Source organism: Chiloscyllium plagiosum, unplaced genomic scaffold (genome assembly GCF_037043375.1).
Source record: "Chiloscyllium plagiosum isolate Xiang-an unplaced genomic scaffold, Cpla_swu_hap1 HiC_scaffold_12, whole genome shotgun sequence".
NCBI classification, from domain to species: Eukaryota; Metazoa; Chordata; class Chondrichthyes; order Orectolobiformes; family Hemiscylliidae; genus Chiloscyllium; species Chiloscyllium plagiosum.
Window position 1 is genome coordinate 50,742,255 of NW_028270150.1, and position 15,465 is coordinate 50,757,719.

Genomic DNA, 15,465 nt, shown 5'->3' on the forward strand with positions numbered 1-15,465 from the left:
TGGAACTGCGTATCAGAAGTACTTGCGGTTTACAATTGTAAATGAACAACTTGTTTTGAATAAAAACTGAAAGAACTGCAGAATACGGATTAGTTGTTTGAAGCTCCAAATAACGTATAGGTGTCTTGACGATGGAGTAGATAAGTGGTTAAAAGCTCATTTCAGCATCGCCTAAAATGTCTAAGTTATGAACAATCTAATTGAGCTCTAGACAGTAGCCAGGGAAGAGAAATTGTGTCAGTAATTTTGGAATAGAATTTATTGAAGGAAAGACTGTTTATTAGGATTGAGTTGCAAAAAGAAAGACGAGTGTGGAGACCATGAACCTTCCTGCATTTTCCCATTTTGCTGACCCAATGATGGACAAGTGCATAACTAGTTTCCAAGCTTTGGACTCATAATTGGCATTGTTTTGCCGAAAATGCTTTGTGTATATTTAGTTTATTTGTGAATACACAGTTAATAGATGCTCAAGTTCTGAAATTTTGATATCATAAAGTCATACACCATTGAGTTGTTTTCGGCCTTTTATGGCAAAAGTACAGTTTGGATGATAGATGGCTACTACTGAAGCACTACTGATGTAGTGTTACTGAGATCTCATAGCAAAACTAAAATTGTGGTAAGTTCACTGATATTTTGTCCTGAAAGATGCATGAATTTTCCTGCTGTGGTTCAATTCTTAAAGTTCTGTGTCTTTTCTAATACTACAGTAAAAAGTTCTGCTTATTTTGTTGAAAAAATATTTTGTGTATTTAGCTTCCATATCAAAGTAACATAATTATGTTTACACATCGTTTTATTTACCGCTGTCTGAGATCTCAGAATCCGATTTTATTTATCTGATGCGTAGAGCAGAAGGAAACTCATTTAGTTTGGGAGTATGAGAGGCAGAATGCTTGATAGAGTCAGGAACAGGAGGAGAATCCAAAGTCAAATGTAGGGGCAACAGTCAATTGACATGCACAAGCAAGGATCTGGAAATTCATTAAAGGGTGAAAAGAAATGAAAGCTATTAAGTAGTTTATGATCAATAACATGATTAATGTGTGAAATTAATAAATGCCAAGTAAGAGCTGCAGCAGGCTGGTCGTTGGAATGTTCAAATATTAATTGGAACTGGAAAATCCTTTGGGAATGAGTCACATGATCAGAATCAGGCCATTATAGGAACAAATATAGCATATTTACATAAGAATATAAGAACTAGGAGCAGGAGTAGGCCGTCCAGTCCTTCTAGCCTGCACCATCATTCAATAAGATTCATGGCTGATCTTTTCATGGCCTCAGCTCCATTACCCACTCTCCCACCATAACCCTCCATACCTTTACTGGTCAAAAAATTGTCTGTCTTAGCTTTATAACATTTACTAAGGAAGCCTCAACCACTTCATTAGGCAGAGAATTCCATAGAATCACAACCCTCTGGGTGACGAAGTTCCTTCTCGATTCAGACCTAAATTTTCTCACCCTAAATTTGAGGATATGCCTCTTGTCCTAGTTTCACTCGCCAGTAGAAACATCCTCTCTACTTCTATCTGATCTATTCCCTTCATAATTTTCTGTTTCTATAAGATAGCCCCATTCTTCTAAATTCCCATGAATATAATCTCAGTTTACTTAGTCTCTCCTCATAAACATAGAACATAGAACAATACAGCACAGAACAGGCCCTTCGGCCCACGATGTTGTGCCGAACGTCTAACCTAGATTAAGTACCCATCCATGTACCTATCCAAATGCCGCTTAAAGGTCGCCAATGATTCCGATTTTACCACTCCCACGGGCAGCGCATTCCATGCCCCCACCACTCTCTGGGTAAAGAACCCACCCCTGACATCTCCCCTATACCTTCCACCCTTCACCTTAAATTTATGTCCCCTTGTAACACTCTGTTGTACCCGGGGAAAAAGTTTCTGACTGTCTACTCTATCTATTCCTCTGATCATCTTATAAACCTCTATCAAGTCACCCCTCATCCTTCGCCGTTCCAACGAGAAAAGGCCGAGAACTCTCAACCTATCCTCGTATGACTTCCTCTCCATTCCAGGCAACATCCTAGTAAATCTTCTCTGCACCCTCTCCAAAGCTTCCACATCTTTCCTAAAGTGAGGCGACCAGAACTGCACACAGTACTCCAACTGTGGCCTAACCAAAGTCCTGTACAGCTGCAACATCACTTCACGACTCTTGAATTCAATCCCTCTGCTAATGAACGATAATACTCCATAGGCCTTCTTACAAACTCTATCCACCTGAGTGGCAACCTTCAAAGATCTATGTACATAGACCCCAAGATCCCTCTGTTCCCCCACCTGACTAAGAACCCTACCATTAACCCTGTATTCCGCATTCTTATTTGTTCTTCCAAAATGGACAACCTCACACTTGGCAGGGTTGAACTCCATCTGCCACTCCTCAGCCCAGCTCTGCATCATATCTAAGTCCCTCTGCAGCCGACAACAGCCCTCCTCACTGTCCACAACTCCACCTATCTTCGTATCATCTGCAAATTTACTGACCCACCCTTCGACTCCCTCATCTAAGTCATTAATAAAAATTACAAACAGCAGAGGACCCGAACTGATCCCTGCTGAACTCCACTTGTAACTGGGCTCCAGGCTGAATATTTACCATCTACCACCACTCTCTGCCTTCGACCGGTTAGCCAGTTTTCTATCCAATTGGCCAAATTTCCCTCTATCCCATGCCTCCTGACTTTCCGCATAAGCCTACCATGGGGAACCTTATCAAATGCCTTACTAAAATCCATGTACACTACATCCACTGCTCTACCCTCATCCACATGCTTGGTCACCTCCTCGAAGAATTCAATAAGACTTGTAAGGCAAGACCTACCCTTCATAAATCCGTGCTGGCTGTCCCTAATCAAGCAGTGTCTTTCCAGATACTCATAAATCCTATCCCTCAGTACCCTTTCCATTACTTTGCCTACCACAGAAGTAAGACTAACAGGCCTGTAATTCCCGGGGTTATCCCTATTCCCTTTTTTGAACAGGGGCACAACATTCGCTACTCTCCAGTCCCCTGGTACCACCCCCGTTGCCAGTGAAGACGAGAAGATCATTGCCAACGGTACTGCAATTTCCTCTCTTGCTTCCCACATAATCCTAGGATATATCCCGTCAGGCCCGGGGGACTTGTCTATCCTCAAGTTGTTCAAAATGTCCAACACATCTTCCTTCCTAACAGGTATCTCTTCTAGCTTACCAGTCCATTTCACACTCTCCTATTCTACAATACGGTCCCTCTCGTTCGTAAATACTGAAGAGAAGTACTTGTTCAAGACCTCTCCTATCTCTTCCGACTCAATACACAGTCTCCCACTACTGTCCTTGATCGGACCTACCCTCATTCTCGTCATTCTCAGGTTTCTCACATACGCATAAAACCAACACCCTCAACTCCAGAATCATCTTCGTGAACCTAATCTGCACCCCTTCTAGTGCCAGTACATCCTTTCTCAAGTAAGAAGACCAAAACTGCACACAGTACTCCAGGTGTGCCTCACCAACACCCTATACAGCTACAACATAATCCAGACAGCGAAGAAGGTTACCTCAGAGTACAACAGGATCTTGATCAGATGGGCCAATGGGCTAAAAAGAGTGGCAGGTGGAGTTTAATTTGGATAAATGTGAAGTACTGCATTTTGGAAAAGCAAATCAGGGCAGGAGGATTCACGAGTTTTGAGAACATTTGTAGGTCAGGTTGAGGTTTTGGATGTAGGTTTGCTCGCTGACCTGGATGGCTCCTCTCCAGATGTTTCATTACCCTACTAAATAACATCTTCAGTGGGCCTCAGGCGAAGCAATGCTGAAAATTCCTGCTTTCTATTTATATGTTTGGGTTTCTTTCGGTTGGTTATGACATTTCCAGTGGTGATGTCATTTCCTGTGGTGAAGTCACTCCCTGTTCCTTTTCTCAGAGGTTGCTGATGGAGTCTAACTTGGTGTGTTTGTTGATAGAGTTCTGGTTGAAATGCCATGCTTCTAGGAATTCTCGTGTGTGTCTTTGTTGGGCTTGTCCTAGGATGGGTGTGTTGTCCCAGTCGAAGTGGTGTCCTTCCTCACCCATATGTGAGGATACTCGTGAGAGAGGGTCATGTCTTTTTGTGACTGTTGGTGTTCATGTATCCTGGTGGCTAGCTTTCTACCTGTTTGTCCAATGTATGTTTGTTACAGTCCTTGCATGGTATTTTGTAAGTGACATTAGTTTTGCTTGTTGTCTGTATAGGGTTTTTCAAGTTCGTTAGCTCCTGGTTTAATGTGTTGGTGGGTTTGTGGGCTACATAAGTTTAGACTTTGTGTATCTAAAATATTGCCATTATTCATGAGCACCAAGGTACAATCACAAAACACTTGATTGAGCAGGGAAGGAAAATCCTTTGCTATTTGTAGCACATATACAGAATAAAATTGAATGTAATATTGCTCAACATTGTTTTCAGAAAAGCTTTCCGCTTGTCTTTTGGATTCCTTCTGTTGAGACTTACCTAATAACAACGTCCATTCCTGTAGTATTGCTAACACTTAAAAAGCTAATCAAAGAGAGACAGTTTTTCAGTTGTTCCAATTTTTTTGAAGACATATCAAAAATTATAGATGATGGAATAGGCTAAAGAATTTATTTGTATGAACTTCCAGAATGCATGTGAGGAAGACCCTCAAAATAAACTTAGTTAAATTTGAAACATGTAGAAATGAAGTTGAGTTACTAAACTGGTTAGAAAAGTAACTGAATAGCAGGTGGCAGACAGTTGAGGTAATGGCATTCAATTGGTAGGATGTGATTCATGTTTGTAAGGGAACTGTGTTAATAACTTAGATGATGGGTTAGAAAGTTACATTTCCGGTTTTGCTGACAGCGCGTAGGTAAGCAACATTCTAAGCAGTAACATGAATGAAAACATAAAATTGCACAGAAATTGATAGAATAAGTGAGCCGGCAAAAAGCTGTGGCAAATGGATTTCTGTGTCGAACATTATTTGGATCGCAAAAAGACAGATTTTATAACTTGTTTACATGGTAAAAAATTAAAAGCAGTGAAAAGAATTAGGAGACCATCAACATATATCGTTAATATTTCATAGCCAGGTGCAGAAAAATATTAAGGCAATTACTAGAATACTCAACCATAATATAAAGGAAAACAAGTCATGTTGCAGTTATATGAAGATTTAGTGAGACCACATCTCAGACACTGTGTTCAGTTTCACCATTGCATGTTAGGAAGGATACATTGACTTTTCACTGAGTCTATTTACCAGATTCACACTCCAACTCCCAAAGATTAGATTACAAAGAGAAATCACTCAAACTAGAATTAAAATCCCTTAATTGACAAAATTAAGGAGCAATTTTATCAAAGATATTGTTATGATCCCCATAGAGACAGTTAACTTTGGAGAACAAAAATGAACTTCCGGGTGACTAACACAAATAAAAGACACAATGTCCTATTTCAGCCATTTGCTGTGGTAAAAAAGAGCAAAACTCGACATGAAACAAACATTATTAACAAATGACAATATCTCGTATGAAGGAAAAGGCGCTTCTGGATGAAATAACTAACATGTTCAAAGAAGTTTAGCAGCTCCTTTTACTATACACTGTGCTTCTAGCAAATATAAAATGTGTTGCTGGAAAAGCACAGCAGGTCAGGCAGCATCCAAGGAGCAGGAGAATCGACATTTCGGGCATAAGCCCTTCTTCAGCCCTTCCAAACAATATATGGAAACTTTTATCTTTTTAGGAGTGAAAATCGAAAAAAATCTTCACTGATGATGATATTAATTTTGAACACTACTCTGGAACTGACAGTTCAGACCGAGTCAGTTATTAACTCTAAATCTGAGATTAAATAATTTTCTTTTAAAAAATAATCTATGAGCATCATGCAATAAAGGTTATGAGCTAGGCCAGTTAGCTGTGATCTCATGAAATGAATGAACAGGCTTGAACGGCTTCTAAAAAAAATCTGTTGAGTCAATGCTGCTGCACATCTTTGAGGACAGAAGTGGACTCCTGATGGGGAATTGGAAAAGCATCATGACTGAGAGTACCAAAAGCACATTCATGGACTCTGCAAGATGCCAGCGATTCTGTAGAACTGCCATGGACGGTTCTGCCAAACAGCCAAGGCATATTGCTGTCCCTGGCCAACGTATGTGGAGGAATTATTAGTTTAAAATCTTACAGAACACTTATTTGTTAATATTTGGAAATGGGAAGGAAGCCAAAGGGAAAAGGAGCGAGCAAACAGTCAACAGGAAGGACACTCCCCTGCAGCACCGGGCACACCAGAGACCGCAGCAGCAGCAGCCTCTCCTGAACTCCCAATCCCACGCCCCGGGACCTGACAGACTCTCAGGAATTAGCAGCGATGATGGAAAGATTCACCTCGAAGGTTGGAGCTGGGATTGAGGAGATTCGTGCCCAGAGCCAACCCATCATATCCATGCTGCAGAAACAGGAGATCCAGGGCCTAGGGGAGTGGCTGGAGGAGGTGGAAGGTTGAACCAAGGCCTCAGAAGCAGCGATGGAGTCCTCATCTGGTCGGATCCAGGTGCTGGAGAGGTGCGGGCCTTACAACACCAGGTCAATGACATAAAAAATCGAGGTTGGAGGATGAATCTTCGGATTGTTGGGCTCCCGAAGGGTGAAGAAGGTGGGAAGCCAGTCAGCTTCTTTTGAAAGCTGGCTGCCACAGTTCCTAGGCCTTCAAATCGAGTCCAGCCAGCTGCAGATTGAAAGGGCCTGTTGGATCGCAGTGCATAGGTCTGGGCCGGTACAGTACCCCCGCCCGATCCTAGTACACTTCCATTTATACAAGGACAAGCAAAAAGTAATACAAGCCTCCAGATTACTGGGAAAAGACCCATAGGCACTGCTGCACAAGGGGTCAAAAATATTGTTTTTCCAGGATTTCTTGGTAGCTTTAAATGGAAAGAGGAAGTCCTTCGACGGACTTAAAAAGACGCTGAGGAACCTGTGTATCCAGTACTCCATGAGGTACCCCGCATTGCTCTGTGTCAGCCGCAAGGACTCAGTTTATACGTTTGACTTGGCAGATAAAGCTAAAAACTTTGTAGACACTTTACAATAGACGGACTGGCCTGAAGAATACAGTAAATGTTCATCCTGTTTTCCTTCTTTCCCTGTGTTTTCCCTTTTTTTTTACTTCTTGCTCCCTAATAATTTAAAGAAAAAAATTGGAATATGTTCACATTATTAGAGCAGGTGAAAGATGAGCAGGGGTGATTTTCTTATAACTGGATTTTATTATGGGAAATTTTGTGGATGTGTTTTGTTCTCTTTCTCTTTTAGTCACAAGTAGGGGTGACATGAAGCTAGGAATGGGCGGAGTGCTCATCCTAACTTTGTTTTTGTTGATTTAAGGATCATCTCCTTGTTTTTTTTCCGCCTAAGGCACAGTCCGGGCTTGAAGAAGCTGTGAAGGAGGGAATGGGTAGGTGAGTGCCCCTTTGGGCAGAGGTAGGAGTCTTCTATTCAAGGTTTTATAGTTGTTTTCTTTGTAGTTTTTTGGTAGTAATATTTGTTTGTAGTTATTAGAGTAGTTTTTGTATATATAGTTCTTCAACTTTATGAGTATTTATTTACTTGTGCTTGGTGCATTGTAAGCAGGGTTCTCCCTTCCAGGGATTCAAGGGTGTCTGAAAGGGGATATGGCTAAATGTCATGTTAAATGGTGCACCTGGAACATCAAGGGATGTCATTCGCCTGTTAAAAGGAAACAAGTGCTTTCTAGCCTTAAGAGGGAAAGGGTTGATATCGCTTTGTTGAAGGAAATCCATCTTGATGATGGGGAACACCTGGAGCTCCAACAGGGAGGGTTATGACCAGATTTTCTTTACATCCTTTACTATTAAAAGTAGCGGAGTGGCAGTACTTATCCAGAAAAATCTTCTGTTCACATTATTAGAGCAGGTGAAAGATGAGCAGGGGTGATTTTATATCACTTAAGGCCCTGATACATGGGGAGGAATATGGAATTTTAAATGTCTATTGTCATTCCGGCACATCGCTTCAAATCTTTGATTAGTGTCTTCTCTAAGTTGAGTGCCTTTGGAACACAGCACATTATTATGGGCGGGGGGGGGATGGATTTCAATTGTCTTTTGGATCCAACAGTGCACAGGGTACCTAGTGGGCCTCCAACTCTTTCTTCACAGGCGAAGCAGGTGACTGACTTATCTGAGGAGTTGGGACTGGTGGACATTTGGAGATGTCTTCAATCTACCGGCAGGGATTTCACCTTTTTCTCAAACCCACATAAATGTCACATGAGGATTGATTTCTTTCTGGTTCCCTCCACCCTTTTGGAATCGATTATGGTTTGTAAAATTGGGAACATAGCTATCTCTGATCACGCGGCAGTATATTTGGAGGTTAAGGCCAAGAGTGAGGGGCTAGGTTTTAGGCACTGGCGTCTGGATCCTTTTCTCCTTTCTATAAGGTCATCCCTCAGCCTCTGATGCTCTAGGGAAAACAGCCCCTGCCTATTCAGCCTCTCCCTATAGCTCAAATCCTCCAACCCTGGCAACATCCTTAGAAATCTTTTCTGAACCCATTCAAGTTGCACAACATCCTTCCAATAGGAAGGAGACCAGAATTGCACGAAATATTCCAAAGTGGCCTAACCAACGTCCTGTACAGCTGCAATTTGACATCTCACCTCCTGTACTCAATACTGTGACCAAAACAGAAAGCATACCAAACGCCTTCCTCACTACACTATCTATCTGCGACTCCACTTTCAAGGAGCTATGAACGTACACTCCAAGGTCTCTTTGTTCAGCTACACTCTCTAGGACCTTACCATTAAATGTATAAGTCTTGCTAAGATTTGTTTTCCCAAACTGCAGCACCTCACATTTATCTAAATTAAACTCCATCTGCCACTCCTCAGCCCATTGGCCCATCTGATCAAGATTGCGTTGTAATTTGAGGTAACCTTCTTTGCTGTCCACTACACTTCCAATTTTTGTGTGATCTGCAAACTTACAATTATACCACTATGTTCATATCCAAATAATTTATATAAATGATGAAAAGTAGTGGACCCAACACCGATCCTTGTGGCACTCCTCTGGTCACAGGCCTTCAGTATGAAAAACAACCTCTACCGCCACCCTCTGTCTTCTACCTTCGCACCAGTTCTTTATCCAAATGACCAGTTCTCCCTGTATTTCATGAGATCTAACTTTGCTAACCAGTCTCCAATGGGGAACCTTGTTGAACGCCTCACTGAAGTCCATGTACATCACATCTACCGCTCTGACCTCATCAATCTTCTTTGTTACTTCTTCAAAAAGCTCAATCATGTTTGTGAGACATGATTTCCCACACACAATGTTGACTATCCCTAATCAGTCCTTGCCTTTCCAAATACCTGTAAATCCTGTCCCTCAGGATTACCTCCAACAACTTGCCCAACACCGTCGTCGGGCTCACCAGTTCCCTGGCTTGTCCTTAGCACCTTTCTTAAATAATGGTACCAGGTTAGCCAAACTCCAGTCTTCTGGCACCTGACCTGTGACTATTGATGATACAAATATCTCAGCAAGGGTACATCAATCACTTCCCTAGCTTCCCACAGAGTTCTCAGGTACACCTGATCAGATCCTGAGGATTTATCCACCTTTATGCATTTTAAGACATTCAGCACCACCTCCTCTGTAATATGGACATTTTTCAAGATCTCACCATCTATTTCCCCATTTTTATATTTTCCATATCCTTCTCCACAGTAATCATTGATGCAAAATACTCGGTTAGTATCTCCCCCATGTCCTGCGGCTCCACACGAACTGCCTTGCTGATCTTTGAGGGGCCCTATTCTCTCCCCCTAGTTACCCTTTTGTCCTTAATGTATTTGTAAAAACCCCTTGGATTCTATTTAACCTTATTTGCCAAAGCTATCTCATGTCTCTTTTTTGCCCTCCTGATTTCCCTCTTAAGTATACTCCTACTGCCTTTATACTCTTCTAATGATTCTCTCGATCTCTCCTGTGTATACCTGACATATGCTTCCTTCTTTTTCTGAACCCAACCCTCAATTTTTCTAGTCATCGATCATTCCCTACACCTACCAGCTTTTCCTTTCACCCTAACAGGAATATACTGTCTCTGGATTCTCGTTTTCTCATTTCTGAAGGCTTCCCATTTTCCAGTCGTCCCTTTACTGGCGAACACCTGCTCCCAGTCAGCTTTTGAGTTCTTGCCTAATACTGTCAAAATTGGCCTTTCTCCAATTTAGAACTGCAATGTTTAGATCTGGTCTATCCGTTTCCATCACTATTTTAAAACTAATAGAATTATGGTTGCTGGCCCCAAAGTGCTCCCCCACTGACACCTCAGTCACCTCCCCTGCCTTATTTCCCAAGAGTAGGTCAAGTTTTGCACCTTCTCTAGTAAGTATATTCACATACTGACTCAGAAAATTTTCTTGTACATTCTTAAATTCCTCTCCACCCAAACCCTTAACACTTTGGCAGTCCCAGTTTGGAAAGTTAAAATCCCCTACCATAACTATCCTATTGTTCTTACAGATAACTAAGATCTCCTTACAAATTTGTATCTAAATTTTCCTCTGACTATTAGGGGATCTATAATACAATTCCAGTAAGGTGATCATCCCTTTCTTATTTCTCAGTTCCACCCAAATAATTTTCCTGGATGTATTTCCAGGAATATCCTCCCTCAGTACAGCTATAATGCTATCCCTTATCAAAAATGCCAAGCTCTCTCCTCTCTTGCCTCCTTTCTATCCTTTCTGTCGCGATTGTATCCAGAAACATTAAGCTGCCAATCTTGTCCATCCCTGAGGCATGTTTCTGTAATTGCTATGGTATCCAAGTTCTGTGTTCCTCACCATGCCCTGAATTCATCTGCCTTCCCCGTTTGACCTTTTGCATTGAAATACATGCAGTTTAATTATCAGTCCTACCTTGTTCTCTGCTTTGTTCCTGCCTGCCCTGACTGTTTGACTTGCTTCTTTTCTCAACTGTACCAGTATGATCTCTTTCTGTAGTGTCTCCCTGCCCCACACACACACACACACCGCCCCGTTATGAGTTTAAAACCTCCAGAGCAGTTAGAGCAAATCTCCCTGCCAGTATATTAGTCCCCTTACAATTCAGGTACAATCCATCCTTGTACACGTCAGTTTGACCCCACATGAGATTTCAGTGATCCGAAAACGTGAATCCTTCTCCCATATGCCAGTTCCTCAGCCACGCATTCATCTGCTCTATCCTCCTGTTCCTACCCTTCCTAGCTTGTAGCACTGGGAGTGCTCCAGATATTACTATTCTTGAGGACCTCCTTGTTAAGTTCCTGCCTAACTTTCTATATTTTCCCTTCAGAATCTCATCCTTCTCCCTTCCTATGTCATTGGTAACAATGTATACAATGACCTCATGCTGGTCCCTCTCCCCTTTGAGATTCTGCACCCTCTTTGAGGCATCCTGGATCCTGGCACCAGGGAGGCATGAGCAGAAACGTCCATCTGTGTCTCTGACTCGAGAGTCCGTTAATACAATCAATCACTTGGAACATAACACACCCCTCATTACATTAGAGCCTGTCTTGATACCAGGAATTTGGCTGTTTGTTCTACATTCCCCTGAAAATCCATCATCCCCACATTTTCCAAAACAGCATACTTGTTTGAAATGAGGATAGTCACAGAAGACTCCTGTACTACCTGCCTACCTCCTCTACCTGACTGTATTTGCAGCTTTTCTCCCTTTCTATTACTGCAATCCATTGCATCCCCAAGCTCTTGTAAATTCCTCATTGCCTCTAACTATCGCTCCAACTGATCCATTCGATCTGACAAGATTTGCAACTAACAACATTTATTTCAGATATATTCCTCAGTAACTCATAAACACTCTCAAAACTCCCACATTTGACAAGAAGAGGATATCACACTCCTTACAATCTACAGACCCCAAAAATAGTACTGTCTTATTGCTCCATAAAACACTGCTCCAGTCTGACTTAATACTTATGGCTTGTTTTTTAAAAATGTAATCGAGACAGATCCCAATAAAAACATATAATCAAGAAAGAACCCACTCTTCTCACTATTGCTGATTTTTAGCAAGGCTATACTTAAAACTATTCACTTATATGTTTCTGTGCTATGACCTCTCCCAAACAAGTTCCTCCAAGATCAGTTGTGAATTTTGCTGTTTTTGAATTTTTCTGAGACACACTCCGATGTCCAGCGATACATCAATTCAAACAGCAAAGGCAGTGTCTGTGCAGAATCACTGCTAGGTCAGTTAGCAGTGTAGGCTTTTTTCTCTCTCTAAAATGAACACATAATTTATACAATTAGTATCAACTTAGACACATTCAACAAAGGAGGATAGGAAAAGGAATATCCAGCCTCTTCCAACAATATGTGCCACAATATATGCACTCCTCAGCATATCCAACAGCCAGGAAATATGCTGGAAGAGATGGAAAATTGGATTTAAAAACACAGACCAGGTAGAGTACAAACTCTGGAAAAACTTCTGTTTGACCTCTTTAGATGATCAAAAGTCCAGGAGACTACTCAGGCCTTAATTAATATAATTTAATCATTTCATCTGAGGTGATTTCCGCTCCAGCCAGAAGCAAATGCAGTTCTCACTTGCATAAATTCATGGAACCCGTATTCACTGAGTAGATCTGTCATCTGTTCCTGAGTCCACTATTCTACTATCTAACTTAGTCTGGCTTTATGTAATTTAAAATTATAATCTATGGTCTCTGATCAATTTTGTTCAATAAAAGTCTGCTGGAGTTCTGCACTGTTGGAAATAATGTTTTTCAAATAGATACAAAACGAACTTGGGTGATAAACATTTTTTCTCTTTTTTCCACAGTTCAATCTAGACCAAGCCAATGCAGAAGAGTTCCTTGAAGTGTATAAAGGAGTTGTTTCTGAATATAATGTAAGTAGAAGTTGGTAAAGGTGGTGAAAGAATATTAAAAGTACTTAAACAGGCAAAGAAGGAGGAGTGTTTCAGCAAAAACAATGCAAAATGCATGAGCTTTTATTTTTGACTGAACCACAAAATGATGTTTGTCTGTACATTTCTCCAGCTTTTTTTTTTCATTTCTTTTCTAAAAGACTGCTATTATGTCACTTGTTTCTCAGTGATATATCATTTTAAGCCTCTGCTGAAATGGTGGAGAAAGAAATTTCAGACACTTGCACCATGTTTTTGTGTTCTAATAATTTGGAATTGTATGGAGTGAATTGATATTATTACAAATTAACTTAGGAAAATTCCATTCTCCTACTTGGACAAACTTTACGCAGGTACCATCTTCAGTTGCAAGGTTTTGACTTGGCAGCATATAAAATAACTATTTCTTAGGTAACTTTTGAGTAGTCTTTGGCAATCATTTTACTCAGCCAGTCCCAATTTATTGGGAAATGATTGGATTCCAGTTATCTTGTAATCATGAATGTTTGGATGTTTATTGCCTTATTTTATTCTTATCTATTTCTTTACCGCTATCTGCTGGCAAACAATCAAGAACATTCATAAATAGAACATTTTCTTATATTTTCTTATATTCAAGTTAATATTAAATTGATTTAATCTACTTGATACATGATAGATTTTTTGTCATCAGTTATAATTTATTATAATTATGGATTAAAATACATGAAAAGAGGTAAAGCCACATCTTTCTTTAGAATCATTGCTTACTGCGAAAAAAAAACTCATTTTACTTAGCTTTCTTCAATGTGAAGAAAAAGTTGTCCTTTTTCATTATGTGGCATATTGTCTGTTATCTGTTTAAGCTAGGGCAGGTGAATGTATGGCACATTTGTTTGGGAATATAATCTGATTCAGTCATCCATTCTTTTGTAACTTGAGAGTGTTGTTGTTGCTGTGATTCTTTTAAACTCATGGAAGAGTATAAATATTCATGGCAGCACTTTTCATTCGGTGCCTTATGGAAGCTTTTCATCTTGAACACATCAGGACAATTCACAAGAATACTAAGTTAAGAGGAAAACGACGGTGTGAAAGGATATTGCTGAATTTATTTGGAAATTGGACTCTGACTGGTAAAAGCATTCTAGTGAGAATGCACCTGTTCATGCTGATGGACAGTTAACTGTCATGCTTTGTTTATATTTTAAACCAGACAGGTTAACAGGTCACAGCATTACTCTGAGAACTGAACCAGCTGTCACTTATTTTGTTAAGCTGAAACAGGTGCAGTGTGTATACATGTCCTTTCTGTCTGCAAAGCACAGAGAGCTCTGTGTATTAATACATATAGCTTACAGTACATGCAAGTATACCAAACTGAGACTGACTGATAACTCTAAACTGATGGTCAACGTAATTCTTCCCACACTCAAGATTACACAGCAAATTAGTTCTGATTGTGCAAATGGACACATTGGATGTGGTGTGTGTTCTGCAAGTGCCGGCTGGGGATGGTCAGAACTTTGTTTATTGTGAACAGCTGAAAGGATATGTTGTTTCATATGATCAGCCAATCTTTGGGACATACTCAACATTGAACTAGCACTAAAATTCATAATTATTAATTTGTGTGATAGACAAAATATCTTTTTGGTTTGATGGCATTGTTCTGTTAGCATAGAATTCATGTTTCTACTGCACAGTAGCAGAATGAAACAGCTAGCTTCACATGTTGCTCAAACTTTTGAAAGACTTTGCCTTTCTATGTTGGCCTTCGGACCAATCATGAGTTTGTTTCTCACTGTTCAGGGTAGCCATTATCCTGCAGAATATCTTTGATACACTCTACTTTAATATCAAGCTTGCACAGTTATCAAGTGGCTTCTGTCCTATTTACAAGGTTGCTGATGAAGCTAAACTTGCAGGAACTGTTGGAATCTTATTGTGTAAATTAGCCAGTGAATATAGGTTCGTAGTAGACAAGAGTAGAGAACCCTGGCCAGTTTCCTAACGAGGGCATCAAGGAAATGGATCTTATTTGACTTCCATTTCAAACATGAATTTGGAGTTCTGTATGGACATGTTGTGAAATTCTTAAATGTTGAACTGAATTCAGGCATTGTAAATTATAATAAATATTTTACTTACCTATTAGAAATCTGCAAGGGTTAGAGATTGTTTGTTATTTCAGCAAAGGCATATTTCTCACCTCATAGAATCTAACAAAGATGCTTGAGAGAGTGCGGTCTAGTGGAGAAACCATGGCAATACCGTCGATTTGGACATACATGATGTTGTTAAAACTGCACTCATAAGTTTAAGAAATACTGATTCATACAATGCACACAACAGTTGCAGATCAAGATCACCATGAGTTTGAGCTTCAATGCAGATGTCGATGGCTTCTTTAAATGGTACTTTGCTGAATAGGCCAGCAATGTCACATGAGCACATAGATTGCTATTGA

The 15,465-nt window shown here is 40.4% G+C and overlaps 1 protein-coding gene across 7 annotated transcripts in view; it reads left to right on the forward strand.

Moving 5' to 3' along the window:
• nme7 (NME/NM23 family member 7) overlaps nt 1–15,465 on the forward strand; it is a 140,129-nt gene that overhangs the window by 82,386 nt on the left and 42,278 nt on the right. For all 7 annotated transcript variants that reach the window (XM_043700894.2, XM_043700893.2, XM_043700896.2 and 4 more), the window contains exon 8: nt 12,930–12,998. In XM_043700894.2, the coding sequence (XP_043556829.2) occupies nt 12,930–12,998 (69 nt within the window). The remainder of the gene's footprint in view (nt 1–12,929; nt 12,999–15,465) is intronic.